General features: G+C 35.3%; 1 protein-coding gene across 1 annotated transcript; it reads left to right on the top strand.

The window, feature by feature from the left end:
- The first annotated feature begins 6725 nt into the window (after positions 1-6725).
- On the top strand, positions 6726-15412 carry LOC123528445 (RIB43A-like with coiled-coils protein 2). Its single transcript, XM_045308157.2, has 6 exons — positions 6726-6954; positions 9188-9269; positions 10434-10664; positions 12206-12438; positions 12837-13064; positions 15054-15412. The coding sequence occupies exons 1-6, from the start codon at positions 6838-6840 to the stop codon at positions 15300-15302; spliced, it is 1140 nt and encodes a 379-aa protein (XP_045164092.1). The 5' UTR covers positions 6726-6837; the 3' UTR covers positions 15303-15412.
- Positions 15413-15479: the final 67 nt, after the last annotated feature.

Below are 15479 nucleotides of genomic sequence, written 5' to 3' on the forward strand. Positions count from 1 at the left end.
TGAATTTTTCACGGTAATTTTTATAAAACCTGTTAGATATTTCTTTGGAGAAAAAACAACAACAATAAAAACGAGTGAAACTGCTTTACTATCCGATAATTGTCCGACAAACAACGAGAGGACTCCAATACACGGACCTGCAGAAGGGAGACTCCCCAACTCGTCCATTCTCGGCTCGTATTCGCACCCCGCCCCTCCCCTCATAAATATCAGTACCCCCAGAACGTATGTAGCATGCGATAAGAGGCGAGTGTTTTGTAAGCATGATAAACCTTTTACTATGTACTGGATTCATATAGTTATTCAAGACAGAATAAATAGCCCTTTAAAGCTACTTACCAACAGTTGATGTGAAATTGTCCATCATGTTCATTTCCACAACGTTTAATATAGAATGTATATGGCGTGGAAAAAATGAGAAAATGAGTGAAAATAAGTGTTAGATAATGGTAAAAAGGCAAGAAGAATGTTGATTTTCTTCATAATTCAAAAGCGTTACAATGTTTCACTCCAGTCCGCTCACTATTTCTAGTATTTTAGTAGCATATCTACGGAAGAGCATTAGTGCCAGGTGTATGTTATTTATTTACTTCGAGTTACTCGGAATTTCGAGTTAATATCTCGACTTTTCAAGATACATATCTCGGAATTTCGAGTTACTATTAAGTACTAACTACAAGAGTTTAAGTTGATGTATAGGTCCTGGCCAAGATTATAGGCACCTGATGTATCCGTCGGGTAGCCCTACAGGGTCATATGATTAAGATGACCGAGCAGCGTTTACTCATAAAAATATCATTATTGAAACTATATTTAAGTCTGGAAGGTTTTCGATCTAGTTTGAGCCCATATGGCAAGGAAATATAGGCATACCCTACATGAATGTGTAGTAATGAGTCTGACCAAGATTGGGTACCTGAATATTGATCTAGATTTTGAGGAGAGGTCATAGAGGTTGACTTGGAAGTATTCAAACTTACAATATTTCACTATTTTGACCAAATCTGGAAGGTTTTCGACCTAGTTCGAGCCCCTACCACCTGAACATACCATACATGTAAATGTAGGTATATATGCTGGATACAGTAGCTCTAGAGGCTACGGGATAGGTCATACATTGATGTATGGTAGTATATGTTCAAGTTGGTACATGTTGGGTACAATATACGGATGTTCCACTTCGAAGAATCAAAAGTCGTCCATTACATGTTTGGCCTTTGGCAGACGGACAGACGTTCAAATTTTGAGGATAAAAGGTCAAGATACGAAGTCGAAATTTCGTGTTATAAACTCGACTTACTTACTCGAAATATAATTTCGATTTACTAAGTTGAAATTTCGAGTTACATATTTCGAGTTACATATTTCGAGTTAAACATCTCGAAATTTCGAGTTACTAAGTACTAACTACTAGAGTTTAAGTTGATGTATAGGTCCTGGTCAAGATTAGGCACCTGGTGTATCCATCGGATAGCCCTACAGCGTCATATGATTAACCTTTAGTCTGTTGGTGGCAAGTGATTCTGCCTTTGCGACCAGTGAAGACCAAGATCAGCCTGCACAACCGTGCGGTCAGATCATGGTCTGCACTGTTCGCTATTCAGTCAGTAAATTTTCAGTGAACACCCCTTTGAATAATTAGTGGTGTTGCCCAAATTGAATGATGGACCAGTCCATTTTAGAAATTTAGCAGGGTAAGGGTTAAGATGACCGAGCAGCGTTTACTCATAAAAATATCATTATTGAAACTATATTTAAGTCTGGAAGGTTTTCGATCTAGTTTGAGCCCATATGGCAAGGAAATATAGGCATACCCTACATGAATGTGTAGTAATGAGTCTGACCAAGATTGGGTACCTGAATATTGATCTAGATTTTGAGGAGAGGTCATAGAGGTTGACTTGGAAGTATTCAAACTTTCAATATTTCACTATTTTGACCATATCTGGAAGGTTTTCGACCTAGTTCGAGCCCCTACCACCTGAACATACCATACATGAAATGTAGGTATATATGCTGGATACAGTAGCTCTAGAGGCTACGGGATAGGTCATACATTGATGTATGGTAGTATATGTTCAAGTTGGTACATGTTGGGTACAATATACGGATGTTCCACTTCGAAGAATCAAAAGTCGTCCATTACATGTTTGGCCTTTGGCAGACGGACAGACGTTCAAATTTTGAGGATAAAAGGTCAAGATACGAAGTCGAAATTTCGTGTTATAAACTCGACTTACTTACTCGAAATATAATTTCGATTTACTAAGTTGAAATTTCGAGTTACATATTTCGAGTTACATATTTCGAGTTAAACATCTCGAAATTTCGAGTTACTAAGTACTAACTACTAGAGTTTAAGTTGATGTATAGGTCGTGGTCAAGATTAGGCACCTGGTGTATCCATCGGATAGCCCTACAGCGTCTTATGATTAACCTTTAGTCTGTTGGTGGCAAGTGATTCTGCCTTTGCGACCAGTGAAGACCAAGATCAGCCTGCACATCCGTGCGGTCAGATCATGGTCTGCACTGTTCGCTATTCAGTCAGTAAATTTTCAGTGAACACCCCTTTGAATAATTAGTGGTGTTGCCCAAATTGAATGATGGACCAGTCCATTTTAGAAATTTAGCAGGGTAAGGGTTAAGATGACCGAGCAGCGTTTACTCATAAAAATATCATTATTGAAACCATATTTAAGTCTGGAAGGTTTTCGATCTAGTTTGAGCCCATATGGCAAGGAAATATAGGCATACCCTACATGAATGTGTAGTAATGAGTCTGACCAAGATTGGGTACCTGAATATTGATCTAGATTTTGAGGAGAGGTCATAGAGGTTGACTTGGAAGTATTCAAACTTACAATATTTCACTATTTTGACCATATCTGGAAGGTTTTCGACCTAGTTCGCGCCTCTACCACCTGAACATACCATACATGCAAATGTAGGTATATATCCTGGATACAGCTTGAAATCTGGAGTAGCTCTATAGGCTGTGGGATAGGTCATACGTTGATGTATGGTAGTATATGTTCAAGTCGCTACATGCAGGGTACAATATACGGATGTGTAGATAGATGATTCAACTTCGAAGAATCAAAAGTCGTCCATTACAGTTTTGGCCTTTGGCAGACGGACAGACGTTCAAATTTTGCGGATAAAAGGGCAAGATACGAAGTCGAAATTTCATGTTATTAACTGGAGTTAGTATAAGTAATAAATAAAAAGCACTTGACACTAATGATCTTCCGTAGATATCTGACAAAATTCATAAATAAATAAGATTTCACTTTGGTCACTTTCGCAGCTACCATATTTTATCAATTTTTGGGTGAATGATAATTTCACATAAAAATGCGAAAGAGTTGCTTTTTAAAGCCATTATTAGAGTTGAAGCTAAATTGAAAATACTAGAGTTGAAGCTAACTAGAAAATCAACGTACTTAAATTTATAGAACCCTAGGTCTAAAGATAACGGTCCTGGGTTCAAAACGATGCTAATATTTAAAACTGTCTCCTCATGTTTTCAGCTCATTAAATCTTTTCTTACAGATTTATATCTTCACGACGATAAAAAGACGTCCTCAGATACTTAAAAGATAAGGTTCTAGCAGAATTTTTCAAATCAGTGTTCATTGTTGATCTTGGAGATGAATTTCTTCAGAAATTGACTAACGACATTTCTCAGAAAATAGATAAGAAATTTCAAAGAAAATGTGGAATAAATTAAAAATTTGAAAATGAATTATTATATTATTATATTAGACATAGAATTCTGAAAGATCGGTATGACGTACATGGTTTGTCAATATACATACTTTTTATTACAAGTTTTGAAACATTTGAAACTCAAGGTGACTGGAAAACAGCAAAAATGACAGTTCTTTACTTTGAAAGATGCAGGCAACTACAGGCCAATTACAGGTCAGTTAGTATAACTGCGTTTTTTTAGAATCTGGATTTACGTGCTATATATTCACCGTTTTGTATTTTGTGCAAAGTACTGGAGAGTGAGTGAAACATGGTTACATAGAAAAAGTGGAAATTCACAGGTCGCCCGACGCAACTAAACATGTGGTCAAAGTGTTTGAACAGTGACAAGCACTTTGGGTTTATCACAGGAAGGTAAACTTGTGCTTTTAGGGCAGTGAATTTAAATTCTTTTATTCTTGAAGTAAACCATCTGCAAATGTCTCTAGTTCGTATTTTGGTGCTTGTAACATGTGTAAATGGGGCTAGAGGACGTGTTTCCATTACCATCCATGAACAGGCTCTGTTGAACCGAGCCTGCAACATGTTCATTTTTGTCGTGTTGGTTGACCTATAGGTTTCCACTTTTTCTGTTATACAGACAACTAAGACAAAACTGACAAATGAAAGCAAAAATTGTGACAACGCGGCCTTTGAACGATCAGTGCAAAACAACTACTGGTGAGTTTATACTGTTAAAAAGATAGCGTGGTTAACATTTATATAGTTCTGCTAACTGAGAACACTTTTGGGAATAAGAATGCATGTTATTTTATTCTTAACTCTCCAGTGGTAATTTGCCATTGACATATTCAGGGCGATGCTCATTTATTTGTTTGTTTTGTCCTCAATGTATCTACCTCAATGTATCTACCTCATCTATGTATTTTTGTACAGAAAAACTTAACGTACACACCCGTACATACACTGCTGAAAGGTAACGTTTTAGTGGAGGTGTGTTAAATTCTCTACGTGTGCCTATTCCTATAAGAGTTATTTTCCTTGCGTAATATCTATCCTTATATATATATATAATATATACACAAAGGCTGATATATAACAGACTCATTTTTCCATTACTCTATCAATAATGACTCTCACGGGAAAAATACATATTTATCCTGTTTTATCAACTAAAATGAAAAGAAAGTCTTCATCATTCAATGAGTGGCAACAGAAACGCCAACTTTTACTTACAGAAATTGAGCATACGACATTATGTATGTTAAGCAAATGCAGAAGTAATCGAAAGGATTGCCTCGAGATTGCCGAATGTTTATTTCATTTCCCTAAGTTTGGCGTCAAACAGAAAGGTGTGTCATTCTTCTTTTCTGTCACCATATAAAATCAACAATCTATTTCCTGATCAAAAGAATTGCCTCAAGGATTCCACGATATGTCAACCAGACGAATGAATATTGTCCATATTTTCAAGTAAAAGGCCCAAATTTCGACGTACTTATCATGAATAGACTCCGTCATACCAAGACTGCAGTTATGTTGCTCTGTCTTTTTCTGTCACCCTTTTTTTTCGAGTATTATAGACATGGGATGAACGCCGACTTGTTAATTAAAGTCCTCGTCCATGCTTATCAATATGACTTAGACTGAAAAAAAGATAGAATATTTTGCAGACTCATAACATTCAGACATTCTGCAAAATACTCTCAAAAACAAAAATTATGAAAGTTTTTATTCCGGGGTTGAGTAATTTAAATAGCGAAATTAAATTAGTAACCTATTACTTCGCATTCAGAACCTTTATCCCATTGACGCTTTGTCGATCCGCGTCTCTCTGAGTAACTTCAAAAATAATCTTTATAAAAACGGCAGTGTGATATTACTGTCACTGTCTCAATTCGTTATCTCAAACTATCGTTTACATAATGACAAATTTGCATTTCCCGGAATGTGGCATTAAAATATAAAAAGGCACCAGCAATTTCTCGTGATTTTAGTTTCAGTGATACAGTTTATAACCGGAGTTTCAATTCTGATCATTAAAATAATTTTTGAACGAATAATCAAAAACATTTCTATCTCCAGAAATGTCATGTATACATTTTGTTTCGATCTATGGACAGTAACTATATATAAAAGACTGAAATGTTAAAAAAAAACCCCAAAAACATACAAGACAGGTTATCGAACTCCGAGCTTCTTAATTCTAGAGTAAAATGAAAACAGTAACTACTTTGAGAAAGAAATGTTAAATGCAAATTTGCAGCCTCTTTTTTTAAATTATTATAACAATGAACGGGCAAATATATCTCTGTAAACTTTCTAGAGTTATGATGAATATATTTTATTAAAAATGTTTTCCCTGCTTTTTAATTTTTTCTTTTGGCAGTTCCTGTGATATGCAGGCTCCATAACCCCAGATCCCCTTTCTAAATTCGAGTTTGTTTAGTTCTGCCCATTGTTTTCTCGTTTAGGGCAGACCCATTATTTTAATCGGGGGACCATACGCCGCTTTTCATGGAATTACATGCTAGTGCATCATTGAAGGTTGTATGAATACATCTGCGGATGTTTTTAAATTGATTTTTGTACTTGTAGCATGTGACGTGTAAATGCTGAGTTCTGCTCAACCCGGGGCAAGAAGGCATGGCCGGTAACATGCATCCCACTACCGTCCATGAACAGGCTCAATCAAACCGAGCCTGCAACATTTTCGTTTTTGCTGTTGTAGAGCGACATGTGGATTTTCCACTTTTTCTATTTTGTAAGCCACTTTTTCTACTTTGTAAGCCCGCGAATTATAATAGTTTATTTATATCTACATCTGTGTAGAAAATATTAGATTTGTTATGAGTAAACGTCGCGAGGATCCTTAAGACAACAGTTACTGTCGTTTTCGCAGCTGTCATCATTTTCCAATTACATTTATAGTCTTATACCTGATAAGTGAATTACACAAGAATAAATGAACAATTTAACACCGGGTAAATTTCAGCCAACCAGATTGCACGATTACGCGCATAACAACGGTGTAACATAACAACAAAGTCATCAATTGTTATCAAGTTTTTTTAAGTTTTCATTTTTATCATTTTAACCAAAAGTTATTTTATCACACACACAAAAATGTATAAGTTGGATCTTCCGGTGGACTATAAGGAGGCGGCGGCAATAGAGCGCCGTCGGAATATGGAAGAGCAACGAAAATCGAGAATTTTTAATGCTAAAGCGCGAACAATTGGGGTAAGCAGTCTGAAATTTCAAAAATGTTTCAGACCAAGTGTTATTTATTTAATCTAATATACCGGACCTTCCACTTCCTGGTGTGCGATTTTTATTTTAAGTCTTTGTTGTTACTGGTCTTTTCATTCGCCCTCTAGTCTCATATTTTCGACTGCAAGGCAGACTGATTTCACAGACTGACATTTACTATATGTCTGAAGCTACGTATGTGGAGGAGGGATATTGACCTGTGCAAAAATTATTACAATATCGCGACCTGTGTACAATTAGTTGGACTAGCCCAAACACCTCACGGCTGTCTTTGTTTATAGTCCAAATTATATGATGTTTCGGGACAGGGTGATAACTTTTGACTGTTGCTGTCACGTCCAAACTTATTCTGCCTATTTTTGTTAGGAAATCCCCAATGAAATCTGTTGGGAACGTTTTCTGGTACATGTACAAAGTATTTGTAATGATTACATCTCTGATAATGAATTTATGTTACCATTTAAGCATAAACTTGCCCCGCTGACATTTTATGATTGTATATTGTGTTTTGTTTCTGCAGTTTAGTGTTATGGGCAGGCTGCTGTATATTGAATCTGGTGTTAGGGTAGATGTGTTCTCACACCTGTCACATCATATTTTGGAAGATTTAAGTCTCTTATTTAAAATTACGAACTAATTTCAACCCATTGGGAGTTTCTACATGAATATTTAATTAATTTAATGTTTAATCTATCAAAGCAAGTATGTCTGACCAGTTTATTATGACTTTTTTGGATTTTTTAATGTCTTCGTCTTCCTAACAGTAAAATGCAGGTACAGGTAAGGCTTAGAGGGATGACAACTATAAAATATATCAGATCATATAATAAGTCATCACGATAAGCCAAATGAGTAAGGCTACTTTGTTTATTGATTAGAATATCATATAGTAAAAATAATTTGATGGTCATATTGTTTTAGATTTGTGACGGGCAGTCTAACCGTCAAAACTTCGAAGGACCAAAATAATGGAGGATAATTCACTGTACACCATCATGTAAAGTTACTGTTTTTATCGCTTGCACATATTGCCGTGTAGACACGGTAAACATTTATCATGCACCTTAACTAGGTTTAAATCACCAGAAAATTCGTAATTTTGGAAATTATTTGTTAATTTCTAAATAAATTAATGAGGAATTGAATCCCCTTTTGATACATGTTAGTTTTATTTGAATTTATCTCGTATTCGCAACAAAGTCAGCATTTAAACCCAAATCGGCAGCGATGACAATTTCATCGGAAATTTTCTCCACTATTTTGGTTTTTCGACTAGTGTTTGACGCGAGTGGAGATATTGCCCATAAGAAAAAAACTCAATATTTCAAAGGGTCGCATCAAATATGTTGGACTAAATATCATGTTACTATACTATGTCAATGACCGAAACAAAGAGCTGGTCATTGTTGCAGAATTACAGAGTATAATTTTCACACCAATACAAATGTTTTAATTGTTTAGTTTGTGCATTCATTGGTTTAAGAGATGTTTGAAGTGAATCTTTTAGTAGCCATGCAGTTCAAATGCTTCCAGTCAGAGAAATTTTTAACTCAGGGATATCTGACTAAAAGAAAACTTCTTTGGTGGGCATTTTACGATTCCTAAATGTATTTATTATTGGTATTCCAAATGTAGTAATATTATACAAAACAGAATCTGATCAGATGCTACAGGTAAATTACAAATAAAACTTTACATTATCTTGCTTTTTTTTTGTCAAGAGAGATCGAGTCACGTACACTTCATAAATTTTAGAATGCATGGTTGTTCACAAGTGTAAATGTCCGATATTAAATAAATCTGGTTCACTGCCTGGAGTCTCAGGACCTCTCATTAAGTTACTAAACTGGTTTAAGATTTGCATGATATGTCAGTCTGTGTTGCAGCTTTTGCAAAGCTCTCTATGGTGGCCAGAACTACACACCAATGTGTGTCCAAACCTCTCTTCTTAACCTTGCAAAATTTTATTGGCTCAACCTGTTGCATTTACCACAACAAATGTGTTATATGGTGCTTATAGAATCCACTGAGGTCTGTTGTTTTTACAAGATGCATGCAGATGAAATATTTCTGCTTTCAGTTTAAAAAGTAAATATAACACTTGAGCATGTTGATGAAAAAGTTTGGATGAATCCATTTAGTACAGCTTCACATTCCCAAGACCTTGACGTATGTAAAAAATGTTGTTTAATTTCCATCTCAGGTTGATATGCAAGCACTTGAGCAACAAATAAAAGACAAGAAACAACAGGAAGATTATGAAAGGAGAAGAGCAGATGCATTTGGTAAGTATTGATTTGCCTATGAGGCTTAGTAATAATGCCACATTGTTTACTGAAACCAGTCTGCAAGATGATTGGTCTAGCTATGTGTGGTGCGAACTATGGTAATCATATATAGGCTAGATTTTTATAATGAAACCAACAATTATAATTGTCCAAGTCACTGTGGAATACAATATGAGTGACCTGTGTTGAATTTATAAGATTTCAATATGAATTAGCAAAGTAAAGTAAAGTCCTGTGAAATCTTTTAATTTATTGTGAGCAGGAAATTTTATGGCTTTTGGCAAAACAGCTGTCTCTGTGGATATGACTTCATGAATTTCGCTTTTTATCATAAAATGAATGGAAATTTTATTTTTCACTAGGATTTGATTTCATGGATTGACCCAACAATGGAATCCACAAAAATGAGTCCCTCACAAATATTATTGATTTCACAGAAAGGCATTTGGCACTTTAGAAAATATACCAAGAAACATCATACATGTACACACAAAAGCACTTTGTATAATGTGCTTAAATTAATTACATCTTCTTTGCCACGGCTAGCTTAAGAAAGGAACATTAACAGGCAGATACGTGTATCACAATTATTTTACAGTTGCATGTTGTAAGAATGTATGAATTCTAAACTTTCAATGTTAAACATACCTTTACTAATCACTGGTCAAGTATAAAGATCTGACAAACAAATATTTACACAAAATAATTTACTGCACACATACCTGGTAACCACATCACTATAATCAAGTAAACATTACAGAATAATAATAAAGCTTAATTTTAATAGTTTTTGGCAATTCGCTAAAATTTCTGCTTGCAAAATGTCTGGAATTGACAATGCCTTAACTTTTTGACCCACAAATATATCTACTTACCTTAAGTCTGCTGCTGGCAAGTGTTTCTGCTTTTGAGACCAGTGCAGACCAAGATCAGCCTTCATGCCCATGCAGGCTGATTATGGTCAGTGCACCATTTGCTATTCTGAGTCAGTAAATGTTCAGTGAACACCCCTTTGAATAGTATGTGGTACTGCCCAAATTGAGCGATGGACCAGTCCATTATAGAAAGTTAGCATTGGAAAAGGTTAAAAGTTATATTTACAGCCTGAAAAATTACATGAGTAGGATAATGTTCTAAGATGCATTTGGCTTTCGATTACAGCTGCTGACTCAATTAGAAATGACAAAATTTCTCAGTTACTGGAGAAACGACAAGAAGCTGATGTCTTTGAGTTAAATAGAGCCCTGAATGAGTTCCGCACACTTCACCAGCAGGCTGACAGCAGACGAGAATTTGATCTGTATGATCCTGACTACCTGAAAAAAGATAAGCCTGCTCGTGTTAGTGATGACGATCCAAGATGTGGTATTTCAAGCATACAGAAATTTGATGGTAAGAAATTATGATTTATATATATTATTATTCAGAGCTAGTATTTTTGGAGATGAAGTTTCATGGCCCAAAGATGGCATCTGTGCCCCATCCCCTACCCACTGTGGAAGCAGAGCCTAAACTGTATAGTCAAACTCATTTGCTGCTACAATAAAAATCATCTATTTTTGGATCTTAGTAACATACTTTTAAAATAGGCTTAATTTCACTATTTTACTGTGAAAAGGCAGCTGTTGGTACAATATTATAAATTGGGAGATTGGAGCATATGTTGCTCCCAGACATTTTTCAAAGTAGTGAGGAGCGTGGGGGCAAAACTGGCAACCCAGGGTACTGAAATGTTTTAATCAATAAAAAAAAACACCCCAAAAGAGTATGTTTTCCCATTGCAGTTAACTAATTTATATTAAAAATCATCCGCCTTTAGATCTATGTATATACTCCTAATGCAGGCTTATTTTTACCTTAGGTTGGGAGAGGGATGTCTATGCCTATATATATATTAATGTATAGAAAAATATAAAAAAAGTTAAATTCAGTTTTATTTTCTAGTAACTGGGAAATCTTGGAAATGGTAAAGAAGTCATAATTAATTAACATGCACATATGAAGTAATGGTTATGTTAAGAATAAGCATAAGAGTGCAAGTAGAACCTTTTACTATTACAACTAACAGCTACAGTGAGTTAAGGCAGGTTAAAGCTACTCGCCCACAGTTTAGGTGAAATTTTTTAACATGTTCATTTTCACCAAGTTTAAAATTTAGCTGAAATTTCTGCTCGCAAAATGTCTGGAATTGACAATTCCTAAACGTTTTGACCCATATATATATATATATGACACTGAAAAATGATAAAGTTGGTGAAAATTAAAGTTAGATATATTGGTAAAAATGTAAGAAGAAAGTAAATTTTCTGCATTATTTCAAGTGTTGCAACAGTTTACTAGTATACCTTCAGCACAATATTATTGGTTATTTATAAGAATATCTTGCAAAAATCTTACGCCAATAAGTTTGTACCTCTTGTCACTTTCAGAGTATACTCACTTTTTATGGATTTTTGAGAGAAATTATTTTTTGCCTAACATGTATGGGTTAGTCCCTTTAATAATGAAATCAACATTTTCACCAGGGAATTAACATATCGGTACTTCCTGATCATTTGTTTAAAGTAACTTGTTCAATCCAGGGGTTTCAATAATTTGTGGGGATTTTCCCCTGCTGTAGTGGCCTGATGCCCCAGCTACTTTTCCAAAAGCAAATAAAGACCCCAGACCTCCCTCTACTTTTCAACTTTTACCTTTAACTTCAGTAGTTTAATGAAACCCCTGAGAACTTCATGCTTAACTTAAGTCTAAAGTATTCAGTTTATTGTACCCACTTTTTCACTTATAATTTTCGTACAGATTATTCACTATTATTTTTGCATATCAAGTATAGATTCAAATCATAAATTAAATCTGTATTTAAATTTAAAAAGAAATCTTTTTTTTTTTCATTACAAGGATAGACAAGAAAATTATTTGTTAACCGTTTTCAGGGGAAGATTTGAACAGCAAAGCTAGGAATAAGTACCAACAGGAACAATTAAGAGAATGGTCACTGGAACAGCAGAGGGAAAGAGAACAGGCCAGAATAAACCAGGCACAGGCAGATAGATTGTACGAATTGAAGATGAGAGAATTGGATGCACGTGCAATGGAGCTACAACAGGCAGAAGAGGACTGTCGTCGCAACATCAACATGGCAACCACAGATTATAATAATGCTCTGGTAGGTTTATGTTATAATTTGTTTTGAACTAGGAACACATTTCTTTAATTTCTGTAATGGACTACTAACTGCATTTATTAAGTTATAAAGATATGTCCTAAATTGTGCTGACCCCAGTGTGATTTCAAACTAACAAACAAAATTATAATTAAGGTGAATGACAGAGGCAGACATTCTTTTTTTAAGATCGGTTAAAAACTTTCCAATGACAAACTGGAAGTAAAGAATAGACCAGAGTTTGCTGAATTAGTATTCAATCTTGACCAGACAATATCTTCCATAAATCTTATCAAAGAATGTTAATGTCCCTGTCAAAATAAGTAAGTGTGGACATTAAATTTGACATTGTATACAATTCTGTGGAATAATATATTCCAGTTAATCTGTGTCTTCTCCAGGCTCGCGAGAGGAACGAAAAGGAAAGATTACAAAAACAGCAAGAATTAGACGATAACATGACAGAGATAGCTAACCATGTGTTTGGAGATGCACTGACCGAGAATCCAGCTGTTGCACAGAGTGCATTTGGACCACACAGAGTCATCACTGACAGATGGAAGGGTATGAGCCCACAACAGCTTGAGGATATTCGTAAACAGCAGGAAAAACAAAGACTTGAGAAAGAGGTAAATATATTTGGTTTAACTTATAGCACCAAAAAGGTAAAGATAGTGCTCACTTGCTTTTGTAATTGTACCACAAGGTCATTCAGCCCAAATGGTAGAATTATTCCTGTGAGGAAGCCACCTGGCTGGCTTTCTGATGGGCGGTGGTTCTACCCAGGTGCCCTCCCTTTATGAAATATTGCCCGGAGGGGCACCTTGGCTTTTCTTCCACCAGGAAAAGCTGGAAAATCGCCATTTGACCCATTAGCTCGACTATACGAAGTATGGAGAGCTGTCCTACTCGACCCGGCGTTGGTGTTCTTCCGTGTCCGCACCTTGGTCAAAGTTTTGATGCACTTTCTGTTTATCTCTGTAATTACTTGATGGATTTGTTTCAAACTTAAAATAGTTATTCCTCATCATCACCCACATCATAAGGCACAAGGGCCATAACTCTCGCACCAATATTTCATGAATTATCTCCCCTTTTTACTTAGAATTTCAGGTTAAAGTTTTGATGCACTTTCACTCTATCTCAGTTATTACTAAATGGATTTGATTCAAACTTAAAATAGTTCTTCCACCTTATCACCCACATCATATAACACAAGGACCATAACTCTGGCACCAATTTTTCATGAATTATGCTCCCCTTTTACTTAGAATTTAAGGTTAATTTTGATGCATTTTCACTATATCTCGATTATTACTAAATGGATTTGATTCAAACTTGAAATAGTTGTTTCACATCATCACCCACATCATATGACACAAGGTGCATCACTCTTTCACCAATATTTCATGAATTATGCCCCCTTTTTGCTTAGAAGTATACTTATTTAATGTTTTGATACACTTTATCCCTATCTCTCTTATAACTTAATACTTTTGACACAGACTCAAGCTATTGTCCAATATCTTCATCCACACTCCAGTGACAGCTCCAGCTTCCTCAGATGTGCCCAGTTTCACTATCCAGCATCGAAATAGTCGAGCGCGCTGTCTCCTGTAACAGCTCTTGTTTAATTAGTAGTTATAACACATCGTATATTGTGGGTTGTTGCTACAATAACACCAGGTTTCCACTGATTTGGATGTGTCTAAGATCCGTGTTATCAACTTTATTGTTTTTATTATTATAGACTTGACATTAAAATGCCGAATTTTCAGATATGTATTACTTGTACAAAAGATTACAAGTGGATAAAGTTTCGAGGAAGTCTGTCCTGAAATCTGAGTTTTCAGACTTTTAAACGTTGGTGAAAACAGGCCCTGGGTCTGTATTTATCAAAGTTCAAAATCTGAATTTAGGCTTAAGAACCACCAAAAATATTCAGTTGCCACGACGTCGTTCATTCTGTATTTATACTGAGATTTTCACGAACTCTCTGTAGTTGTTGAAGGTACATATATGCAAAGTTTAATTACAGAGTTGAACGCATAGTATCGTAACTCATTACTTATTTATTTAAACGTTGATGAATACGTATCATGATGCTTAGGAAACAAACATAGACAACAAAAAATTGCTTTGTTGAAAAAAATAGCAGAAAATAGCCAGAACGTGTTTTAATGAATTTGATAAATAAAGAGCAAAATACAAAATACGTATCATTTGTAACTCTTCTGTGTTAAGTACATCAATTGTCCAGCACAGAAGCTTTCGGAATTATGTTTTTTTTTTCCATTTCGTGTTAATTTCAGAAAAGAACATGCATGTATACTTTTTGCACTTTGTACCCTTACGTAGATTATGACCTGAACGTATTTACTTATGCAGCAGAATAACATAGTAGCTGATTAAAGCAGGGCGGGCTTATTAAATCACGTGTTCCAGAAGTCATTCTCCAACCTAGATAAGATTGTGTAACGTACATTATGTGGTAATTTAAACGGCAGTAAACTCACGATTCGGTGTCTATCTTTTACTAGTAATTGCGTTGTAAGGCAGTTTTTGTTTCTCTTTTTTTTCTTAATTCGTTTTAAATGATTAATACTTTTCTTATTCAGCGACTGGCTCAAGAGCAAAAATTACGCGACCTGGAATTTGACAGACAGCGTGTTGCAAATGCACGCGCTGCCACGCTGCTGGAACGTGAAGCGGAACGTAAAAGGGAGGAACTCAACAGACGTATGGCAGATGAAAATCGCAGACTTGCTCAGGAACAGACCTCGCACAAGGAATTCCTTGACAAAGAAGTTTACACAAATCCACCAACCGCTTCCTATTTTATGCAATTCAACACATCTACAAGATAAATTTAATCCTGAAATTAGACAATTTTTATCTGTTTTGTTATCAGCTTTATTCTTTTCGTTTGTATTTTGGTTAAAAAAAAAGTGATGAAATATATATATATATAAATGTGTTCTGATATAAAGTGGTTTTAACTGGAATACTTTTCTTTCAGTAATCTGGAGTATGCACCCATTTAG

Source organism: Mercenaria mercenaria, chromosome 13 (genome assembly GCF_021730395.1).
Source record: "Mercenaria mercenaria strain notata chromosome 13, MADL_Memer_1, whole genome shotgun sequence".
NCBI lineage: Eukaryota > Metazoa > Mollusca > Bivalvia > Venerida > Veneridae > Mercenaria > Mercenaria mercenaria.

What these genes read in the sequence shown, in the direction of transcription:
- LOC123528445 (XM_045308157.2), top strand. Translation starts at nt 6,838, where the DNA reads ATGTATAAGTTGGATCTTCCGGTGGACTATAAGGAGGCGGCGGCAATA. An exon ending in CTAAAGCGCGAACAATTGGG is followed by an intron (nt 6,955 to 9,187) that starts GTAAGCAGTCTG and finishes TTTCCATCTCAG; the next exon opens with GTTGATATGCAAGCACTTGA. An exon ending in AAGCATACAGAAATTTGATG is followed by an intron (nt 10,665 to 12,205) that starts GTAAGAAATTAT and finishes AACCGTTTTCAG; the next exon opens with GGGAAGATTTGAACAGCAAA.